The 24,303-nt window shown below is 39.2% G+C and overlaps 1 protein-coding gene across 4 annotated transcripts in view; it reads left to right on the top strand.

Moving 5' to 3' along the window:
* The window catches only part of GABRB1 (gamma-aminobutyric acid type A receptor subunit beta1), a 146,338-nt gene that overhangs the window by 85,157 nt on the left and 36,878 nt on the right, over positions 1-24,303 (top strand). For all 4 annotated transcript variants that reach the window (XR_008234138.1, XR_008234140.1, XR_008234139.1 and 1 more), the window contains exon 5: positions 21,424-21,506. Coding sequence is in view for 1 of the 4 variants with exons in the window: in XM_052780142.1 (XP_052636102.1) it covers positions 21,424-21,506 (83 nt within the window). In the remaining 3 variants the exon portion in view is untranslated. The remainder of the gene's footprint in view (positions 1-21,423; positions 21,507-24,303) is intronic.

Below are 24,303 nucleotides of genomic sequence, written 5' to 3'. Positions count from 1 at the left end.
AATGCTACATACAAGGATATGACAATAGAGATCTGTGCTGAATCCTAATATGCTAACATACTTTAAGTAGTACATTCCATATCAGCATACATTTGGTACATACCACAGTATGTGTGTTTTCCAGGTCTTGAAGTTCATTAAAAAGGCATTTAATAAAAAGCAAATCCATTTCCCTCTAATAATAAAAACTTAAAAGGGACAGTAATTAAAGTGGTACTTTACTGCAGATTTCCAATTTGCATGCTATTAATTTTGAGCATGCCGAGAACAATTATTCTTGAGGGAGAAGAATGTAAGTTCTTAGCTGCTCAAAACCAAGCTCACTCTCATTTCATTTATATTGATGTTGATCTGTGACATCAGTGAAGTTCCTGTTCAACCAAAATCAGAGTGGTGGGCAGCGAGGGGTAAATCTGTACCTTTTCTATGCAATAAAATTATCAAGCAGGTAAATTAAGGTCCTAGGGGAGGCAGCAAATATTTTATTAGACCTGCCCCAAACTGATGAATCCACTTAGATCCACAAGAGGGAGGAGTCTTAATTTAGGTATTCTCTCCAAGAGACAAGAACCATCCTAACGAACGCTACCCTAAAGCTGCAGAAATCCTGAACAAATGCTGGGACAGCCCATTCACTAACAACACCCAAAGTGAAAAAGATTAATAAAAGATGCCAGGTTGTGGGGGTTGCTGCTTCTCAGAGACATCCCCTTTGCTCACGAAGCTCACAGCTGTCAGGCTGTATCTGCTCTGTGCTGCACCACACAGAAGGTTGGCTTGTACCAAATCAAGTGTTTAAGGGCATCAGCATCAAGAGCAACCCTGCCTTGATTAATTCACTAAGGCAAACACACACAGTGTTTTTAAGTAACTTTAAGACAGATTAAGAACTGGTTTTTGAGTACAATGCTAAGATGAAAATAAGCATGCATAAAAAAACGTTTTCAGGCAATGTATTTTCTCCTTAACCCTCACTCTTCTACAAATATTTCCACTTAGGGTAATCCTCTTTTTCTTTTTTCTTCTCAAATATCATTGTCCTAGTTTAGAAGTAGCTGCAAGAGAATTTACGATCTAGAAAATAGCCAAGCCCTTGAGTATAATAAAATGTAAAATGAATTACTCCATAAAATACAATAGTACATTCCTCTATTTGGCACTTTTGCTGTAGTATCAACATATATGGTCTCATAACTGCCAGGCCAAAATGACCTCATTTTAAGAGGCAAAATGTGTGACAACTAGAATGTTTTCATCTATAAAGCCATTAATAAAGTGAGATTACCAAGTATTGCTATAGCATTGGTAATACAATCCCACCTTAAACTGACCTCTTTTTGTTGGACTGAGAAGTCAACCTGAGCAGCCATGAAGGGGTAAGTATTTCAAATACAATTTATGTAGTTTTGAATGACATATTTGATTGGATTACAAATATAATTAGCCATCATTTTTCATGAGTGATGAATCATTCATTCATTTTCATGAATGAAGAATCTAGAGGTATCAGAAGTACTGGAGCTACTCGGAGCCTAAAGCAAGAGTCAAAAGTGTGGACGAAGCAACTTGAAAACTCAGCAGTTAAACCTATAGTAGCTAGATTTACATGGGAGTGACCTACATGGGGGTCTGAGCTGACCACAAACTATCTCTTGATCTCTGGGTAAACCATCAGGCAGCAACATCAGCCTCAGCTCCCCCAGCCCAGGTACAGCATTGTTTACACCCAGTGTGGCTGGTTTCACCTTAGCTGAGGTACCTGCTCACAAGTCAGAGTAACACAGCAATCACAGCCTCCAACCTCAGTACCAACAACAAGTCCCACCGACAGAGGCATTGGCTCCAATTCTTGAAATTCCTTTAAAAAACAAACTTCCCAAAACCAAACCCCCCCCCCCCATACATACCACACACACAAAACCACCAAATAAAATACAATACATATACACAAACAAAAAAAAAACCAAAACCAACACACACAGGTTCTTCCTAGAGTTGGGTCAGTAAGAGTATAAACTTAGCTTCTCTTTGGAAAGAACAGCTAAAACCAAATCAAAGCAAGCACAAATAATTTGTGCTTACTTTTTGCAAAACTTTGTATTTTCCACACATGAAAAGAGTCCCATTCTTCACACTCATGAAAAAAATGCCAAAGACCACTTTTTCAAAGCTATGTGCATAACAATACACTTGGTCCATCAAGACACCAATCATCTTCCAAAAAAAAAAAAATATATATATATACACACCCTCTTATATTACCATCATTTCTATAGATTGGACGGAAAAGTTGATCATCTGAGAAGATAAGTTACATACAAAGTGTAAGCTGACATCTCCCATGCATCATGGCGCAGACAGAAGAAGTTTGGGGAAGTTTAGACCCCTTGGCCTTTCTCAGGCCTGGGAAATTTAACTATCTGATGCATGCTGCATGTCGCTTTTAGCAGAGCCACTCTAGCCACCTCCAAGAGCATGGTCACAAGAGACTGCAAATGCAGCATTTTTCATAATCTTTTGATAGATGGATTTGTAAACTATGTAAGACAGTGTGATCAAGTGGTTATATTGGAAGCATAAGTCTACTTCCAGTCCTGTTCCCAACATATTTGTTTAAATGAAGAACCTGGAAAGTAAATCTGGTGTGGAAATCTTAACATTTTTGGTTCTATTAGCTAACATGGGATGTTTTAAATTTGTTCTCAGGTTTGATGATAAACCTTTTTACAAAGGAAAGACCATATCTCTTAAGGCTATCTATTTTTTTGGTAAAATGGGAGATAACATTTAAGAGTTTTTGAAAGGCCTAACAGTTATCCAGGTAAATCACCTATATGTCCCCAATGCTGTATTTATTAGTTTTAGTATGTTCCGATCAAGGGACAGAAAGAAAAACATTGCACAGATTTATTTTATAGGTAAGGATTTAGTTCAAATAATATCTTAACCCATTTCCCATTATTTTCTTCTGTCAGAAAACATCTGTGAACACAGCTTTGGAGTCCAATAAAAAAAAACCTCTCAATTTCTGTTTTATTAACTCAAACTATTCTACAAGGGGTATTTCAATACCTGAAGAAATGTTTCTGAAGAAATACTTTTGAAGAATCTCTAGTCAGACATTTTGCAAATGAGGGAGGGGAGAGAATAAAAATTTGTCAAATTATTTCCTAAGAATCATTCCATTGACCCCAGCTGGCATCATTTGAAATACAGTTGGCTACTGGCCTACTTGTCTTGTTACAAGGTCTCCAACTGTTGAGTCTTTTACTGAAAGAAATAAATGAAACAACTATAAAATTAGCACCTTTTTTTTTTTGGCAGGATTCTAGGATGGTGTATCAATTTTTCATTCTTTAAATTATCTCTTTGCATGAAACTGATAATTCGGCTTTCAGTACAATTAATGCTGCCTCTTCTTGATACAGGGTATACACCTCACTGTTTGCAGAAAATTACTAAAATGTGTAAGAATTCCAAGCTCTCTCTGGGATGTTAGATGGTGTTAAGCCTAAACTGGCACAAGACCTATATCAGCCAGATTTTTTTAAAATATTTAAGACAAATATTTCAGCTTTTCATCATCTACCTTTGGATCCAAGGAACAGCAATTACTGTTGAAACACTTTAAGATGAGCCAAGAAGAGTTTAGCAACTAAAACCTTCCGTAAGTAAAATGCTTTAAAAAAAAAAATTACTCTAAGTAGTAATTTAACTCAAATTCTAGAAATTTTTAAAATACACAGCTATCATCCAATTGTGGGCAATAAGCGTGCATTAAGACTACCAAAGATTTCTCAGTGTTACCTGGGAGCCCCCTGCTGGGACTCTGCCTTTGGAAAACAAGCAAAGAGAAGAGTTTTGTTTTGAAGGTGCGTCACAGATGTTTCAGTAATATTTAATTACTCTACATATGGTATATTATCAACCTTAGAGTCACTGAATGCTTAATTCCTCATAAGCAAATCACTACGCAGGAGAAAAATAAATAATTTTTCTCTGCATAACAAATCCATTTTCTTGGAATTTGCTAAATATTTAAAATATTTAAAAATATTCCTAATTCTGGGAAATGCATGGAGATTCAAACAGACAGCCTGTGTGCTAGATATAAGGGATCCAAAGCGGCAGATGATCTGTGTGGCTATCATTAAAGATGCCATAAAACACAATTAGGTTTATTCAGTTTGATTAACAACAACAAAAAAACCAACAAGCAACAACAGCCCAGACGGAACAAAAAAACCTAGTAAAACACTTTTAGGGCTGCAGGAAAAGAAAAATGCCAAAATTCATCTTTGTTTCTATGGAAGAATAGTGGTTTTATTGCACCACCTGATTTAACTGCCAAAAAATATACAAGTTTTCAGGCACACAAGCTCAATTTTGGGTCAAACCAAAGCAACAAATTTCAGGTTAAGTACAAGTTAGAACAACTGCTCTGAACTCACAGATCCCTCAGTATTTTCTTTCCTGACAAAACTCATATAGAATATTTCAACCCATACTGCAATCGCTACCTCTTCTGTTCCACCAAGTACGGTCGTTCAGAGCGCTGTTCAATTAGACTACCCAGGATTATAAGCACCAGCTTTTTCCCGTAAGTATTTTGTACCCATATCATTTTGCTCTTCTGGTTGTGAATGGTACAGCCATCAAGCTTAGTTTCCAGATTCACCTTTGAGGATGTTTTGTAGGTCTCCCTATAAGCTCAAGATTGAGACATCAATAGTGGAGTGCCTGCTTCATTGGAAATGTTTTCTCAATGCCAATGGGAGTTTCCATCTTTTATGAGCATTGAGCCGATGGCTGTTTGATATGTATATATATCTGAGCTTTCATTCACTAGTGATCTTTTATTCCATTTCTAATTCCTTTTTTTCTATTATTTCTTAGTGGCAAAATGTCAGGCTTATTTTTAAGATGCCAGTGAAAATATCAAAGCGTTTTCTTGAAAAAATTCAAAGGCCTGCATGCCCACAAGATTATAAGTAAAGCTCCCTGAATACTGCACAGCGCTGTCCATGAATTTTCACTGACATGGGGAATAACTCAATCTTCTGCCATACTCAGTCACCTGTAGGAAATTTTGTCAGTATAAGCAAGGTATTATTTGCCAAATTGAAGAGCTATTAGTATACTCAAAGATACAGCCCTGGCCATAGCAAGAGGAGTTAAAAGATCAAAGGAAGAAAAACTTATCATAGTTCTTCCCACTATACCAGGCATGCACTTATTTTGTGTAAATGTAACAAGAAGTAAAATTTATACGTAAATATTTCTCCTTCCAAAGGAGCCTCAAATTAGACCCAGGAAGACTGTATTAAACTTGTAGAAGCTGCAATATATAAAGTTCAATATATAACACTTCCAAACCCATTTTTAGATCCCTCTCCTGGAAAGGTTCCCAACTCCTTCCTTCAATACAAAAATACGGTGTCCATTCAAGGAAAAGAAATCATTCTGTGAAACCCTTGGACAACCAGTGTGGAATTTGAACACAGTGTGGTAGCTCCTTATAGTGAGCTGCCTGCAGCCCATAAGAGAAGGCAAAAACCAGCAAACAGCATTAAGCCTATTCACCTGAGGAACTCCTGCTCTCTCAGACAGTTTTGAAACAGCAAAAAAAGGGGCTAAACCCAGAGTGTAAATCATTCCCTATAAATTATATATTCCTCTTGCATCTTGATCTGCTGGGGGTAAGAGAGGAACTGCCTGTTTGCTTATCTCTGAAGTAAGCCATCTTGCTCTTTGAAAATCTAGAGTTCATAATAATCTATCCACTGAGCTGTCATCAAGGCTGTAGAGCACCTTTTCTTTAGGCTTACCTGAACACTGAGCCTTAGCAATAACATGTTATTTAGCTACTAAACATAATAGCAAAAAATTTATACAGAACGGAAAGTGGAAGGATGAGAGTTTCAGAACAATACAGGTTGGCGTGATGTCTTTCATACTTTTCTATATTTTCATTAGCTACCTTGATGAAAGAATGCCCATGTAATTTATTACAGCTTCCATCATTAAAACATTTCAGGGAAGAACTTCTGAACTATGAAATCCAGAAGAAAATACAATACAGTAGTCATGCAGCAGTGTCTTACTGTATTTCTCTCTTGTCCCATGAGAAAAAAAGAAGTAAAATTACCCTACCACTTCTTGGGGCTCCAAGAAGCCATGCAACACAGCAAGGTTGTGACAAAACAACACAAAGTGAGAATTAAACACCATAAACAACTTGATTTTATCTGAAAACTCTCATTAAGGAGTCAGACAACTTGAGCGGAAAAGAAATGTGTCTGTTTGTATAAGCTTCATTCTTCATCCAGTATTTTAACATTATGGTAAAGAGCATCTCTATCATCTAAGGAGATTTTTGCTTATTCTGTCCTTGTGAATATTGCATGAATAAAGGCACAGTAGCATTCAACAGCCTATCATACTGCGCTCTTAAAGCTAAAGATGGAAGAAACAGGCACAACAGATACTGTGAGGAATTATATGTCAACAGTTTGTAGAAATCAAATGCAGATATGTTGCTAGGAGAGAACAAAAGCCTGCAGAGTCCAAGCTTGCAGAATATTAAAGCTTACTCAAGGCAGGAGGAAAAAGGTGACAAGAAGGCCTGACAGGTCAACACCAGAGCCTGAGCCAGAAAATTCTCAAAAGTACATGGATATTATCTGTGCTGATGTTTATGGACCTGAGGAAGACAAGTCTTGCTCTCATTCAGCTCATGGCTTTGGTTCATAAAACGTGCTCATTTTGTTTCTTTCATCAAGGCTTTGATTCTCTCTGCTGGAAGAGCCAATAGCTAATACCTCCCCACATTCGCATAACATCCAACTTCCTCATATTTCACAAGTGCACACGATCTTGCCAAATGTATTTGCACCACCACTCAGAACATAGCTAACCTTCATTATTTTACTGAAAAATTAAGTGTTCTCTAGACAGCCTTTCTATGTGAGTACCCTAAATGCAGCTCTACAGTCAAAATGAATATGTAAAAAGGTACCAGGAGATTCTATTCATACCTCTTCTTGGATTTCAGATACAAATTTGCACAGTTTTAATTGCAACCTGCTAGCCCTATGAAATGCTAAGTATCAAAAAGTATGTCTGTGCTGCATGATGAGGCATGGAGCGGACAACCTGAACTTTAAGTACTTAGTTGGACCTTTTACTCTCCTACTTGAAGAGGTCTGTCCCTCTGGCTGTCCTGTATTCCATGCGTTTGAAAAATGTTCTGTGCCGAGGAGAAATTAGAATAGCTAGTGGATTTTGAGTGCCTAACTTGGATGACCAGGCAATCTTTTAATGAAACTTTTAAAAGTAATGTGTATGTTTTGGAATAATAAAATAAAATAAAAAATAGGAAAAAATAGCAAACAGACAAAATAAGGTCTTCCAAGATATCATGGGGAAAGCATTCATAGAAGTATATTGTCTATAGGACATGCACGCTTCTTCAAATTATGAAACATACATTTAATTCCTGAAATAACACCATTTATAACAATCCTGTGTGGTCTGTCTATGAGGGATGTTCAGTTTACAGAGGAGCAGCGACAGATGTTGTGCATTCAAGATGCTACACAGCTACGTATCAGTCTGCTGGATCACTGGTGCACACACCATTCAGTGAATATAAGAGAGCACGAAGTATCATTGTTTAAAAGTAAAAAGAAATTACATATTTAATATAAAGGAAGTCTAAAACCAAAAGAAAAACAAGACAAAGCTTCAACATTGGAGCAAGTTGTTCTCACCTCTATTAAAATATAAATAAAGTTAAATAAATATATATGTTCTACTCTAGAACTGCTTACAATTTTTGTACCTTTTTCTTCCCCATAAGACACTTTTGGTACACACAGCTGCTACCCACCTTGTAAAATGACTACCACTACTGAAAGACAAAAACAATGAAAATATTCACACACACCCCCAACACCTTCAAATACAAAATATCCACCCCCTACCAGTTCAAAGTTATCAATATTGAGTTTAGTTAACAGATCTTTTAGGATAAAAATATCTCATTGGCACAAACCCAATTTTCTTTTCAAAGATGTGACCCATTCAGACGAAATCTGCATATGACTCATCGGTGTTGGCAGTCAGGAGAAACTAAATGCTTTAAGTATGACTAAGCTACTCTCTGGGGCTAGTTAACCTGCTCCATCTTATGCAAGCCCAGCTGAAGAACTAGGTGAAAAGGACAAGATCAGATAAAACATTCACACAGAGGAGCCCACACACCTACAAATATATTCTCTCCTAATCTATGCTGTGCTGGTTTAAGAAGGTCTCTCCCAGTCTACTCCAAGTTACCCATCACCATTTCTCTTCTAGTGATTACAGCTCTTAGAGACGCTAACTAAGGTTGCTTTGGTGAACACTTCCTAATCTATTTCAGTCACTATGAGCTAGTTACCACCTTACCCAATTTAACTACCAGTCAACAAAAACAGATTCACAAAGATATTCAAGGTGTTTTCACATCAGTAGCTCTGGCGGTAGATAATAATGGATTTTAAATTCCAGGGAAGGGGGGGATAAATTAGAAGATAACCTCTTCATCTAGTGCTACTGCAGCTGGGAAAGGACACATGTCTGCTTAACAAGGACAGAGAATTTTGCTTCACCCAGCAAAAGAAGTACTGACAGGAGATGTGCTTGTTGTCCAGAAAGAGGAAAAATAACGTTAGGGAAAAGTGCTCTGTAAGCCACAGGACAATACTGTCCCAAAGGCAAAGGGGTACATGCGAGGTATAAATCAATTCAGGCTGCAAATTAGAGGGGTAACTATCAGAAAAACATGGTTCTCCAAAAAACTTCCTATTTAATAGTTTGCCCTACTAATCCCAAGTATTTTAAGACACATATTGATCAGGTTATGAAAGAAATATCATGAGGCGGTATTTCCAGTAGTACTAACAACGACGCAAAGATCCTTCCCTTCCCACTGTGTCCCAGATCTTGTTCTCTAATTAAAATGAATGGCAGAGTACAATCTTTATTCCTATGTTTGTTTCAACTGACTCAACAGAACAATTCACAAAGAAAAATAAGGCATAAGAACTACAAAAAAGCTATACTGGAATAACAGAAACACCTTACTGTCCCAAGTTTATTTCAATGTTAATTTATGCTCATTCAAAAAGTTATGAGAATTAATAAGCTGTTGTAACTAGAAATCCCTTTGAAATAATACATGCCTTAAACTTATTCACTGTCACAGAATCAGTCTTGGGCCACATGCAATGAAAACATTCATTTCTTCTCTGATTTATCTTGTTTTCCAGTTAAGATCCATTGACAGGGCACAATCATCAATCAGTTTTCTACACAAAAATCACACCAGTGTTCCTCCCGAGTCAGGGGTATGCAAGAAAGCAATCCAATTTCTTTGTTCACGCTTTACACTGCCAGCAGTGTCAATATTTTGGCAAAAGCAAAGATCCTCTCATTAACGTCCTAGTGCAGGATTTTCATTTTACTTTCAGTTCTCCAATTAAATCAGTCACCGCACATGGTAGATAAATTGCAGCAGCTCAGCTTCTTCAGATGCACTCAAGTTTCCTCACAACATATGTATCAAGACATAATTACGCTGCCAGCTTCACTGACTGGAATTATTAGTTTTCACATTCAGCTACCTATCTGGAACAAATGAGGTGTGCTTACTGTCTGGTCAGGATGGGAGAACATGGTAAAACAGCGAATACCAAAGACCTGAGAAAAGCCTTCAGAAACCAATCACACTTTATATTAAGAATTGCTTGAGTGGTCTGTAAAGGCTTGATAATTTAAGATCTTCTCTATAAGTGGTAAAAGCATATTTTAATGAGTATTAGGTCTTACAGTCAGTTACAAACATAAAGCAGTACAATACCATATGTTAAGAAACCATTACTGCTGCTATTGCAATCTTTCATAGGTGATACATGTCATCAATAGATTTCATAGATGAGCTCATTATATAGAAATGTGGCCATAAAACTAACCAGAGATTGAAGTGGAAGCCTCTTTTCCTTTGCATCAGGGTTTCCTCCTGTCTCTTACCTTTCCTTCTTTTCTCCACAGGACCCCTGTAGAAAATGCTGCCTTCCCTCTCTGTTACGCTCTCCTAGAAGCAGGGACTGTAGTTTCAAACAACATAGGACCACGAAGTCCTGAAAATCTCAAGTCAAATTTCTCTGCAATTGATTAATTACGAATTTCCTCTTCCTTACAGCTTACAGGGCTCACCTACCATCGGCAAAAAGCCTAGCATCTCACATTTAAACAGACACTGAGCCTGGTCAGGCACCCATTTCCACAAAAACCACAGAAATTTAGCACTTACTTGTACTTTCCACCTTCCCCCCCCAAGGCAGCTCTCCACTCAGTTCATGACTCCAGAAGAAGCTAGATATTGAGCCAGACACAACCAACAAAAAGAGGCCAGTACCTCCCCAGGTGCTCCCAATTCCTCTCTCAGAGCCCTGTCCTTTCTGCTGGCCTACACAGGTGTTGTGAACCAACAGTAAGGGCTGACAACCTGTGTTTTTAGTAATAGTAACTGTGTAACAGAGAGTCAGAGGACACGCCACATTCAAAATCATTCTGTTTCTCGTGTTTTGCAAAATCATGAAAAGATTGAGCTTCTCAACTATGAAAGAGTTTCCCTGCCACCCATGAAAGCTTATAACACCTCATTTCTCTTCACTTAAAACCACTAGATCTCTATGTTTCTCAGCCAAGCTTGTGTAGTTAGTACCAAAGACATTGTTTTGGCCCGTTTTTCCAGTGCATAGGTAAAGCTAAAACCACTGGAAAAGGAGCAGACTTCCCCATCTTGGAAAATCCAACAGGCCAGACATCAGAAGAAGGCAAGAAAGATGAAAGCAAGGAGTTGTTTTAATCCTTGCTTCTGTACATTTCCTCCCCTGACTGCAGGTTTCTCTTTGAGATGCACCGATATGGGTAATGTTGACATGTAGAAGCTACATGAGAAGTCACAGTTCCTGAAGGGTCGCAGAGCACCTACAGGGAAATGACAGCACTCTCTTCCAGCCTCACCCCTGCTTCCAGAATCCAGGAAGATCTTCCTTCATTACAAGGAAGTTAGATAGCGATGGGTCAAAATGAAGAATGTCTGATCCCAGAAACAATCTTTTTTGCCAGTCATTTTGACCAAGCACAACCTGAAGCCTTCCAATTACAAACCAGGCTGGGTGTGGAAGATGTTGCCTAGATTCCTCTTCTGCCAAAGCACGGGAGACATCTGAACATGGGCATGTCTGTCTTTCACGCATACACAATACATATCTTGGTGTTCGGTTTGGTTTTATTTTGGAATAAAAAACAAAAAACCAAACATCCCAAAACATGAAGGTACCAAATGACACTAAACATCACTGATGCCATCTAGCATACCTCTATTCCCTCAAGCAGGATATTTCAGTCTGTGGATATTATCTGCAGCTAGGAATTTCAGTCGTAACATCACTCTTCTTGCATTTAGTCACTTTTAGAAGGTTTGTGTAGAGATACTGACAAAGTTACAGATTTAGCACCATTTTTTTTGTTAAAACCAGACTGAAAACCAGCTATCTGACTTTACTTCCCTCTTGGACCTTCCTTTATGCTAAGCACTTCCCATCTGGCTCACTCTCTTTTTCTTTTTGGCTTGCAACATACTTGTGCTGTCAAACTAAATTACTTTTTGCAGTAAATTTCAGCTCCAACTCTCAGGCACTTTTTATTGAAGTATCTTGTTTGCCCTGGTATTGTTATAGTTCTCTTGGGATTTATATTATAAAATTTATTTTCATGGGTTTATAGCTGTGCAGTAAAAATTCTCATTGCACTGAAATTTGGCTTACAAGCATCAAGGAAAGAGAGCTTTCTGCTAATATTTAAAGAGAGTTGCATTGTAACATTTTAGTGATTTTTTTTTTTTTATATTTCTAGATCTTTACAAGCAAGTCATTCATCTTCACTCTACTTTGCATTATTTCTGATACACTGTATTGAACAGAAAAAGATCTTACCTTATCTATAAAAAGTACATATCTGGCTTAAGGTTTTGATTTTAGAAGTTTCTAATTCAGTCAAAGCAAAATGTTTTCTTACAGACCTTTTCTCCCACTACCTCTCTCCCTCCACTCCTCCACATCAGATCTCTCCCTTCCTCACTGCCTCCTACGCCCACCGCTGCCCTGGACCTTCAGGCTCTCCTCCTGGGGAAGGCAGGAGCTGGCAAGCCTATTTGTCCCCATTTTGGGTAATTTCCTCACCCCATCCCTGCTTTGTGATAGTACTAGGTAACTGTCCTCTGAAGCAGAGTTCTGACAGCTAAAAATCAGACTATTCAGCAAGGGTTTGTTTCTCTCAGCAAAATAACGATGATTAATTTACTGATAATTACTTTGAGTGCCAAGATAAATCTCCCAAGACAACTGAAATGTCATATCCCCTTCCTCAAAATATTTTAGTGCCTACAGCACTCAAGTCAAAGATTATCTAACCTTTGAGACACTTCTACTTGGCATTGCCTGTAGAAGTCGATGTTCTATGTGAACAAAAGATAAAAAGAGTTGGCCAGAATGCACACATAGTATAGCGTAAGAAATTCTGACTTCTTCCCAGGAATCAGAGACCCTGAAAGAGTTGAACACCTCCTCATGTGGATGTTACTGTGTTAGGTTATGCTTTGCAGGTCTCTACATTCAAAGATCTGGTTCATTGTGAAGGGATGAATATCCATTGAGCTAGTGTTTATAGTATACTTGGCTTTCTTTTCCTGACTCCAAAACTTACCTTCAAATCAACCAGCTGCTACCCCAAATCAAATTTTGAAATATGCTGAGCATGACAGCATAGTGCTAGATTTCAATGTGGATCACTGAATAAACCCGAAGGGAACACGATGCAGGCAGTGAGGGAGTGTAACGAATCCTTCCCATCAGGTTCTCACCTTGACAACATGCCATAGTCTAGCTCACCCGCACACCTGTTACTAAGGAGCAGCTCTCACTCTGGATTTACAGAGCTTAATAAGAGATCTATTTTTAAGGAGGAATGGCAGTTGAGACTGTAGGTTCATGAGCTGAAGAGGAGGTCAGCAGCAGGGCCAGCGAAAGGAGGTCCTGCTCTCCAGGAGGCAGCCGCTTGCTGGCCCTCACTCCTTGCAGCACACCACCCCTTCGACTCTGCCCCACGGCTGCTCACAGAGACATGCTGTGAACAGGACACTTCTTTTTGACGAGAATTAACACTTTGTTTTGGGTAACACCACTGTCCCACAGATACCTCTGCTAACACAGTGGAGGGGCCAGCATGCAGCAGCCCAGTGCTCAAGGTGGCATTGGTGGTGAAGCTTCGAGGCCATCTGCTTGTTGCAGGCAGTTCTTAGGCAGCACACACTACTGTCCTATAGATCACAGCACCATGATCGCAAGGCACTACAGCTGCAAGCCCTCGTCAGAAAACCCATAAGCATCAAAGTGCTTCAAAAACCTGGGATCCTTAAAGGAAGACTGGCAGTGACCTTTTCCAGCAAACCACCCTTCATCATTTTAAAAAAAAAAAAAAAAAAAAAGAGAGAGAGAAAAAAGAAAGCAAATACAGCCTATGGGGGGTGGGGGGCAGGGAGAATAAACAGCATGTTGATAACAGGTTTCAAATTCAGAGCCAGTTCAGTCTAGCAAAAGGGTATTTACACTTGAATAGATGGTAGCACAAAGCTGATTGTCATACTGTGGTCTTTAATAGTTTGCTCACCCCGAATGGCTGGAATTGCCAGAGATAAAGATACAGCCCTACAGCTCCTCTGCTTTGTAGCATGCATTAGTTATTTACACCTGCTCCAACTTGGCACAAAATGCCAGTGACTCAGTCTGACACCATCGTAGGCTTGCTTACAGAGGCATAAATGAATCTACAATGCACAAGTCCAAGAGCTCTCCTTTTTAATTTTGCACATCTTGTGGCTGTGTATGTCTAAAAAGGAATGAAGGAGTTGTGAATTTTTTTCAGGTATTTTGTGACAATATCCACATCTCATCTCTCTGTCTACGTGATCTCGTGATTCAGGCTTTAAAAAATATATATTACCATACACACTAAAGATGTTACAATGCACTGCACCCACTTCTACTTGCCTTAGTCTGTGGATCCCACAATCTCTGCTGACAAAATTTAAGGTCACATGAGTAACTCAGCAGGACCACTCATATAACTAGAGCCCTAAAGACCAAGCAGTGCCATCACTTGTGCACAGGTGCAAGAGACTAGATCAAATATTTGGGAATAGAAAACATTTCCTGGGCATACAGGAGTGAAATATCACGGATACATGTTCCTCTTTTTTAATCAATCTTGCTTTGTACTGCTGTAATTCCTGTAGAAGACTGGACTATTTCCACCCATCTTCCATTGTGTATTAGATCATCTGAAGGAAGTTAGACCTTGCTTCCCTGAGAAGCACTACCTCAAACTCATTTATTGCACCTGCAGGCGATCCATATAAACATGCTGGGTGAGCTGGACTTGGAAAGGAAGGATTTGGAGAATGAAAGATAGCCTGAAATGGACTACAAAGTGGTGAGGGGTAGGTCTCCACTAAAGTTGTTAAATTTGGTTAAAAATCAGAAACTTAAAAAATATGACAAGAGACCAGACCAAAGGTCCATCTAGCCCATTACCTTGTCCCCAGCACTGACCAAGGGCGGATGTCTTGGGGAGAGCTTAAGACGATTTCTGATTTCTTGCTTTACCTTCCCCTCACCACCAAGCTACCAGCTACTCTCAGAGAGAACTCATGATTTTTATTAAAAGTGATGTATTGGGTCTGGCTGAGATGGAGTGATGTATTGGGTCTGGCTGAGATGGAGTTAATTCTCCCCATAGCAGCCCTCGTAGTGCTGTGCTCTGCATTGGTAGCTAGAAGGGTGTTGATAACACACCAGTGTTTTGGCTGCTGCTGAGCAGTGCTGGCACAGCATCAAGGCTGTCTCTCGGACATTTTTGCCTCCCCTCAATGGCAGGCTGGGGCTGGGCAAGATCTTGGGAGGGGACATAACCAGGACAGCTGACCTAGACTAACCAAACAGATATTCCGTACCATATAACGTCAGCTCAGCTATAAAAGCTAAGTAAAAGGAGACGGAAGGGGGGCATTTTTGTCTTCCAGAGCAACCACTACGCGTACTGAAGCCCTGCTATCCAGGAAGTGGCCAGACATCGCCTGCTGATGGGAGTAGAGAATAACGTCATTTGTTTTCCTTTGCTTTTGTGCACGACCTTTGCTTTCACTTTATTAAACTGTCCTTATCTTGACCCATGACCCTTTTGTTATATTTTCTCTCCCCTGTCCAGCTGAGGAGGGGGGAGTGATAGAGTGGCTTTGGTGGGCACCTGGCATCCAGCCAGGGTCAACCTACCACTATCACTGATGGGCTCGGCCTTGGCCAGCAGCGGGTCCATCTTGAAGCTGACTGGCATTGGCTCCATTGGACATGGGGGAAGCTTCCAGCAGCCTCTCACAGAAGCCACCCCTGTAACTCCCCTGCTACCAAAACCTTACCACACAAACCCAATACAAGTGAAAAAGACACCGTTCACTGCATAGCTTTGTAGGCACAAAACCAATGTAAGAAACTAGTGCCTGGGTTATGTTAAAGAATATTAATTGGAGAAAACTGAAATGACCACAACAGCAATAGGCACATGCTTACTGCAAACCAGCATCTCCTGCATCAGACCTGGAAATCGTTTGGACATATAAAGACACAGTCACAAACCATACTTTCTCTCTTAGATGCCTGTCACACTGTGTGTTAAATCAGTGGCTTGCCACTGCCTAAGACATATTGAATGTATCCCACAGGATTAGGCTCTACTGCTCAGATGGACAGGAAACAGTATTTAAGAATTGCATTTTGACTCTTCCAGGACTTCTGTCTGAGACAAAGCTCAAGCAGCTTACCAGCAATGGGCTGACCTTGGCAATTCACTGGTACATAACACTGACAATGGAATAACTTGACAAAATTTGTTATGTGCAAGCACTGCCTTCATTAGTTCTTCATCATCGATACTCTCTTCAGAGATGGTGCCCTTTAACCATCTTTGGGGCCCAGCAGTGAGCCCAGCTGATGAACTGATCCATGTTAAACCAACCTAACAAGAACAATAATGAACTTGGGCAAATTCTTTCTTATTTGGGAGGGCAGCTGTTATGTTAATATGACTGAGGGGAAGAAGGAATGGGATAAGGAGTGTCTTAGGGGAGCTACAGGAGAGCACGGCAGCCCAAGCAGGCAGCTCATTAGCTTTTGGGGAGAAGAATATATCTGAATGAAAGAGCAGTGAGGACAGTAATGTTTTTATCAATTGGCCCTTCCCAATTTTACTAACATGTGTAACTTTTTTTTAATAGAATTTGACCAGACAAGCAATACACAGACTGTTGAACACAGATTTCCCAAGTACACACTACATTATATAAAATACATGATACCAAGCTAAATAATGCTAATGCTCAAATGTACATCCTGTAAGTAGGCTCTTCCAAGCACTAGAAGTTGGGCATGTTTGCAGGTTCAGAGCTGACATTTTCTACCAGGGTCAAGCACACAGGCTTTGCTTGGAAAGCTAGTGTCAGCAGGCATGACAACTCTAAACCTTGCACATGGTATGGACAAAGAAAAAAAATTGCAGATTAAATATACATTTTTTCTGCCTTCCTCTATTCCTTCAATAACTCTTCCACCAAGACATCCCATTAAATCTTAAACATCAAGATTCTTCCAAGTTCCAGAAAAATTAGGCCAATTACACCAGGGATATGGGACTGGGTTCTGATGTCAAACAGTTGCTATGGTATTAAGTTCCCTGATACCACTGAAGTTAAATTAACACTGATTTAATAAAAGCAATGTTTTACCTGGGATATAAAAATCTACTTCCAGTGTGTACTAGAGCCCAAGCTCTGCAGTGGTTAAGAGAAGCATGGTTATTCTTTATTTGATTTGAAGATTTTATTTTGCTTTTAAGGAAAAAGAAAAACGAGTCCATCCCAGTTCGTATCTTCATATACAGTTATAATTTATGCTCTGTTGACTGAGAGAAAAAGAACAAACATATTAAAATTTGATACCTGTCCTCCAAACAGAGGAAACATTTCATGACAGAATTTGCATTGTTTAGCTCTGATCATCTCCACATTTAGTTGTCATTGCTGTCTTAAATATCACTTCTATTTCTTCTTCAAGAATTGAGGAACAGCTTTTTGACAGCATTTTGATTAAATGCTCTAAGTACTGAACCATAACTCCACTTCCCACACTAATTCTGAACTTACTTTAACTGCTCACTGATGACTTAACCCAAAATATTAAGCTTTACCATTTGTTCCTACAAGACCTGCTGCCCTGCAGGGAAACCTCTGACAGTATTACTTAATGAAGTCAGTTTTGCAAATACTGGACATCCATGTTTTCCTTCATATAATTTTATTTTTTGCCAAAAATAACTTGATTATACAGTAAGGATGTGGTATTCAGAGAGTCAGATATCAAAATAAAAGCTAAGCAGTGGATCAAATAATTTGAACCCCAAGCCACAATTAAAAAAAAATAATTCATTTTGCTTTTTTGCAAATGTTATTTATCTTGCCTGTTAGCAATTCAGACTTCACTCCAACCCAGAATGTCCGAGTATTGACATGAATGAAATAAAGTAGCATAATGCTATATCTCCACCTAACTGCTTGTCTTCTTTGCATAATCCCATTTTTATCATTTGTATTCAAAAGAATCTAAAGAATGCAAGGGTAGTAGGGTAAAAGACACTGTACAAACAAAATAAATTAGCCCCAACACCAGAACTTAAAACATGTTTTAAGAATGGAAAGCCTGGAAGAAACATATCCTACTCTGAGATATAAATAGCTCTGCTTCAAGTGTAGGATTAGTCCTCCACTTAAACTTTTGCAGAGCCTCATGATATTCCACCATTGCCACAAACTGCTTGTGCCCAGGGATTTTCAGGACTAATCCTCTTGAACACAGATGTATTGTAGCTTTGCCCTATCTTCAGACTATTGCATTTCCCTTCCTACCATTACACTCTTGTATTCTGCATTTGAATGTCTTCATTTTTAAGCTTCTGGTGCATGTGCAAGCCATCAGTTACTCTCTTCACTGAGAGAGTGCATCCAGTAACAGGTTTGGGATTTTACTCTATTTATAATAAAAGATTTTATTTTTTTTTAATCGAGACAGCAATTACTATGATTGCATCTGGGTTTAATTTATCTCCTTAAACAAGTTTTGTGGTTATCCAGAGCATAATGCCATTAAAAATTTTACACAGCTGAGATCTATCGTGAGGGAGAAAGAAATGCTTGAAAGGCAGATTTATGAACTACAGGTAATGAATGTTGCTGGACCCTGAAGCACTCCTACTGCAATTACAAGTAGCTATTTTCAAGGAAGCCTAAGATTCCCAAGAGAGTTTAAGCACCTCCAGCTTTAGGAGGCATCACATTGTGTTGGCAGGTTGGAGGCTTCAGGGAGGAGCCTTCAGTAGCTACCGCCTGCCTTTTCCCATTCACACGGGCACGGGCGTGCAGTTCAGGCTCGGCAAGCAGGCTCTGACACATCCTTGGGCAGATACTGCTCGTCATCCCCCCTGTCCAGGGCACTGTACCACTTCCAAAGCTGCGGGTCTACAAGTGAAGCGGGATCCTTTCTCTTGCTGCTGGAAGCCACAAGGTTCAAGCTTCTTGACAGCCCCCCCCCCACTGCTTGACAATAGTCTCCAGTTGTCCTTCCTGTCTCTTGTTGTCTTGTCTTGCTCTCGTCTCTGCAAACCTCAGCAAAAAACCTGTCACTCCCCTCTTCCCTGGAAGCAACTGCTTCCTATTGCACCAGAGAGCCGCAGCAGCATTCAGCCCTGCTGCTAAGGGGTTAAGAGTCACGAGGGGCAGAGCTGCTCCCCACCACCACCTTTGACTTTCCCCCAAGTATGGAGACTGACCCCAAAGTATGGAGACTGCCTTACAGGCCCTACAGGAAATGAAAACAGAGCTGAGGGAAGCAGAGAACATAGATTAAGTGCTTCTGTTTCACCTTTCCTTGTAGCATAGAGACAAAGAGTGATTTAATAAGGATGAAGGATGAGAAATTACCAATAGACAGGCTAGGCGGATTTGGATCGCTTGCTGCTGCCAGAAACCGATTATTATCTTTCTTCTGCATAATCCAGGTATTTACTTCCAGACCCCACCTGCAATTAGCAATGCAGTGTCTTAGTAACACGTACATTCTTTTTTGTTATTGGATTATAGTAGCGGTCAGACCCACCAAACCAACCAGTGTGCCAAAAACTGCACAAACAGTGAGAAGACAATACAGTTGTCAGAATTACAATGTCAGGAAAAAAAAAAATTATGTGGAATATTTAAACCTCAGATATACAACAATTGCATTATTTACTACTGCACAATTAATTTGCATTGATGTTATAAAGAGTAACAAATTGCTATCGCTGATGTAGCTTGTGTAGGATATGCAAAACTGCAGAAGTCAGCAGTACAAATGCACTGACTATTAGGAAATAGCTGGCCACTGTAACTCTGTGGTCTAGGAAACACTATGTCAGCTTCTACTTCTGTACCCACTTAAATAAATCTGGTTGATATAGGTGAACTCAATTACCACAAAGGCTGATTTATTAATTGGGAACAAAACGTTACCCTATGAAACCTTCATTAAAAAGCATTTAACTGTGACTAATGTTAGTATATTGTTATGTATGATCTTAAGCATTATTAAGTAGGCGTCTGACAAATGATTACTGCATGTCTTCTCAATGCCTCTCAGTAAGGTGTATTTGGTACATGGCTAAACTAAATGAGGTCCTGCCTCTGCTGAAGCCCTCGACCTTTTCCATGACAAATGCAAAACCTGTTAAGATACATGCAGTTCAATTCAATGGGACAAAAATCAGCCTGAAGAAAAGCATAAATATACCATTTCCATGGTACTTTACACAGTATTATAGTTTCATGGACTGTTTCTCATAACACCACTTGCTAGCTGGTCCTTATACACAGGTAGACAGATGGATTTTGTAGACTTAGGATAATTTGAAGCATGTCACAGTAATGAAGCGTGTGGCATTTTTTTCCTTTTAATTCTGTCAGTTCTGTGACAGCAAGAATTATCACCCCAATACAGCATATAAGTTTGCTTGACTTTCAGCACATCAAAAGTAAAATCTCCAGATGTGTTCCTGTGGCATTAATTAACATGGAACTGGAACAATGGGATCAAATCCAGATCAAGAAAAGAGGTTATCTGCCTTTCTCAGGTAGGAATTGCTGGAGAGAGGGAGAGACCAATAAAATTACAAGCCAAGTTTGCCCATTCACAACTTCAGAAGCTTTATAAGCATTTAAGAACCCACCTATCACAAAAAAAGGCAAATGCAGGTGATAACTCACTTTTGTGAGTTTGAAAGCACCACTGTGAGTGTCTTTCTTAAAGGGATCTTTAAAAGAAGCTATAATTTGACCCCTATCCTCACACAGCCACTTAACCTTCCTCCCAACTGTCACCAGCTTATCAGCAAGCATTTGCTTAGATGGTCTGTGATTTATGGTCTAACAAAAGGAGGGGAGCTGCCTTGCAAAAAGGCTTAGGCTATGGAGAATACCTTCATGGATGGAACATCAACTCGCATGCCCTCTAGAAGGAGCAAGGATCTGGAAGATCCAGCCTACATCGCAGCTACTCTCAATGTTCACTAAGTAACCACCATACAGTATTGTATTTCACAAGTGTTTGATTGCGTCATGACATTTTTAAGAGGTGATGTTCAATTATCATAGTTAATGATAAACTGATTATGAAACCATAAAAATAATGAATCAGATGTTATCCGTATCTCCACAGCATGGATGAAAATGCACATACGTATCAAACAAAATTAAAATAGCGGTACATTTGACAACAAAATGAAAAAAAGAAAGCTATCAGCAGTACAAGTTATAAATAAAACAATTTGCAAAACAATTTGAAGATGTCTGAATTAAGGACATTAAAAATAAGATGTCCAAGTAGAAATCTCACTAAATGTTCTTCAAAACACTGTACACTTTTGCACATCAAGTTTTCAGTCAAAATCCTGCTCTACAATATTCAGCATATGCTCTGATGCTTGATACTGTAACCAGTATATTGTGCTGTATAAATTATTTAATCATGCTTTACAAGCTATGTAAAACCTGTATGCCAGAAACTCACGTGCATAACCATTCTGTATTTAAACAAGCTGAAAAGCCACTATAGAAAATTTTGCCTTCTCAAACAAGTAAAATGTGGTTTCAAATCTCATTTTTTTTTCACCCTCCCCTTACAGGATCACAACAACAGCTGCTTGCATGATGGATCTACGCAGATATCCTCTGGATGAACAAAATTGCACACTAGAAATTGAAAGTTGTAAGTTACTGGAGGGAGAGGGTTGGCCAAATGACAGCTGTGGTTTGAAAGACCTTCACAGGTTAGGTAAAACAGGAGCAAGTTGTTCAAATACTGTGTGTCCAGTGAGCTTGCACACTGAACATACCCAATGTATTTTTGTAATACATAAGCCAAAATATGTCTAATTCACAATATTGATTGATCCAAGCTTGTAAGATGTCTTTCAAAATCTCTTGTCGAGGAAGGGTGAAGAGTATTTCTTGATGATTACATTAGAGGACAGCAACTGAGCACTGTCCATCTTCAGCGCCTAATCACTGCAGAAGCTGAATTAATTACTTCACCTCAGTGCATTCATCTCTAACATCAAGATTAACGTCTGCCCCACATGGTGGTGGCAGGATTGATCAATTGGTCTTACCAAACCACTTGGAGGTTATAAAATGAAACAACTTGATCCTTCAGCACCAAGGTTAATGAGAGCTTTGCCATTGTCTTCCATGAGCACAGGATCCAGGCATGCACTTGCAAATTTTTGTCATTAACATAGTCTTTATATGTTTTATGATGCTAGCCTTTAGAGAAATGCCTATCAAGGTTTTTGAAAAGAATTTTTATTCTGTCATTGGTCAAACCAGCTGCTGCCGCTGACCACACAGCCGTCTGTCTAAACAAACTGGTTAAGACTGCATAGAGTCCAAGGCAAAATATTGCAGCAGTTTTCTAAGAATTTCCATTTTTCACATTACAACTGTTGCACTGAGTTAAGCGATCTTTTTTTGTAATAATACTTCTCTCTAAAGTATGACATTCTAGAAAGGATTAACAGATTTCCCCAAATACAGTATTTTGGTTCAGTTTACTGAAGAGAAAAAACAATTTTAACATATGAACCTCAGCTTTGATGCATAGTTTGAAGTGTTAAATGAACAGAGAAACAAGCTGATCAAAGATTAACCAAAATAATTTCCTAATACCTATGTCATCAACAAAAGCGATGTTTTCATTGTTTGTAGCACATCCCATTCAAGGAACTAAAAGTTCTCAGAAGTCCAGTAAGTACAGTTTTCATTCTGCAGAAACACATGATATAAGATTTTGCTGTGGACTGAAAAGATATTAAATTCCCCAAAACCTCAGAGCATCAATTTTCAAAAGGATTCCATTACTCTTCAGTTGCTTAAATTTGACAAATAAAAACATTTTCACAATGTCAAAACAATGGAATATTCACATATAAAATGTTTAATAGTATTGTAACACAAATATAGAATAAGTAAGTCTAAACCAAAGAAAACAAAATCACTTTGAGCCTTAGAAAATGTTGCTGGGAAAGATTTCAATTTATTCTGAACTGCAGAGGTTTTCATCAGTGTGTATACATAAATGTAATATATCTCAACATATCTGTGAGGTGGCGATTGTCAGGCACTGAAAAAAGCATACAGTCAGTCTGGAGCACTGATGAGAGACAAGATGGGCTCTCAGCCCAATGTTTATACTTGTTTATAATTTCTACTTGATGGCACCAGAAAGTTGCTTTATTTAAAGCATCAAAATGGGCACATACCTTCAAAATTACTCTCCATAATGAAGTATTTTGTTTCTCTGTAAGTGCATAATCAATATCAGCCTTAATGTAAGTCAGTGGAGGTGCAGCTTTTCATTTAGATTTTAAATTGCTTGGTAAGAAACTTGAAATATTTCCCCCAAAATTATTTGCTTTTGCTCCTTTTCCTGGAACGTCATTTTATAGTGATTTTAGAAATTCTCTGCCAGATTGAGAACAACAAACCTTTTATTCCACCAGCAAATTATTTCAATCAAGTAAACATTCACAGTAGGCTTAATGAAAATTGTTTTTACTAGAGAGTATTGTCTGAACAGAACCTGCTAATTTATTTCTTTAGAGATGCAAAAATAGTGTTTTTTATTTTTAAGATCCTAGCACTTTGGCATTGCAGGCAGACATCTCAGAAGCAGGGAGACAGTGTTGTCAAGGTTCCCTGTGAAGCACCTCAATACCTACAGTCCCGAGTCACCACAATAGCTTATTCTCTGTTCACCGTTCAACACATACAAGGAAATCTCTGGAAGGACATACTGGTTATACTCTATATTAAACCCCCTCAACGGACACAGTAGAGTGGCAAGCTGGGCCAAGTCAATGTGCATGTATTTGTCGTGGTTTCAGCCCAGCCGGTAACAAAGGACCACGCAGCCGCTCGCTCACTCCTCCCGCCCCCCTCCGGTGGGATAGGGAGGAGACGGAGGAGAGAAAAGAAAAAAACTGGAACCTCGAGGGTTGAGATAAGGGCAGTTTACTGGGACAACACAAAAAAAAAAGGTTACAACAACAACAACGGTACTAATGAAAGAATATACAAAAAAAAAAAGTGATGCACAGTGCAACTGCTCACCACCCGGAACCCGACGCTCCGCCACCAAAAACTGAGAGCCCTCCCCTGGGCCCGCTCCCCATTTATATACTGAGCATGATGTCACATGGTATGGAATAGCTCCTTGGCTAGTTCAGGTCGGCTGCCCCGGCTATGCCCCCCCCACCTCCCAGGTTCCTGTAAAAATTAACTCTATCCCAGCTGAAGCCAGGACATTATCCACCCCTTATTCTATACCATCTACATCATGCCCAGATCTTACATTTTTCCAATCAACTACTACCACTTTCCTTGTCATATATATATATATATATGTATATGGACATCCCCCCCCCTACACACACACACACAAATAGTATTCCCTTAGTCGATTGGCTATCCCTCCAATGTGTCCATCAGTTTTATTTAGTCCATGA

The sequence above is a fragment of the Harpia harpyja genome, chromosome 2 (assembly GCF_026419915.1).
Source record: "Harpia harpyja isolate bHarHar1 chromosome 2, bHarHar1 primary haplotype, whole genome shotgun sequence".
NCBI lineage: Eukaryota > Metazoa > Chordata > Aves > Accipitriformes > Accipitridae > Harpia > Harpia harpyja.
This window is presented reverse-complemented; position numbering and strand designations above follow the sequence as displayed.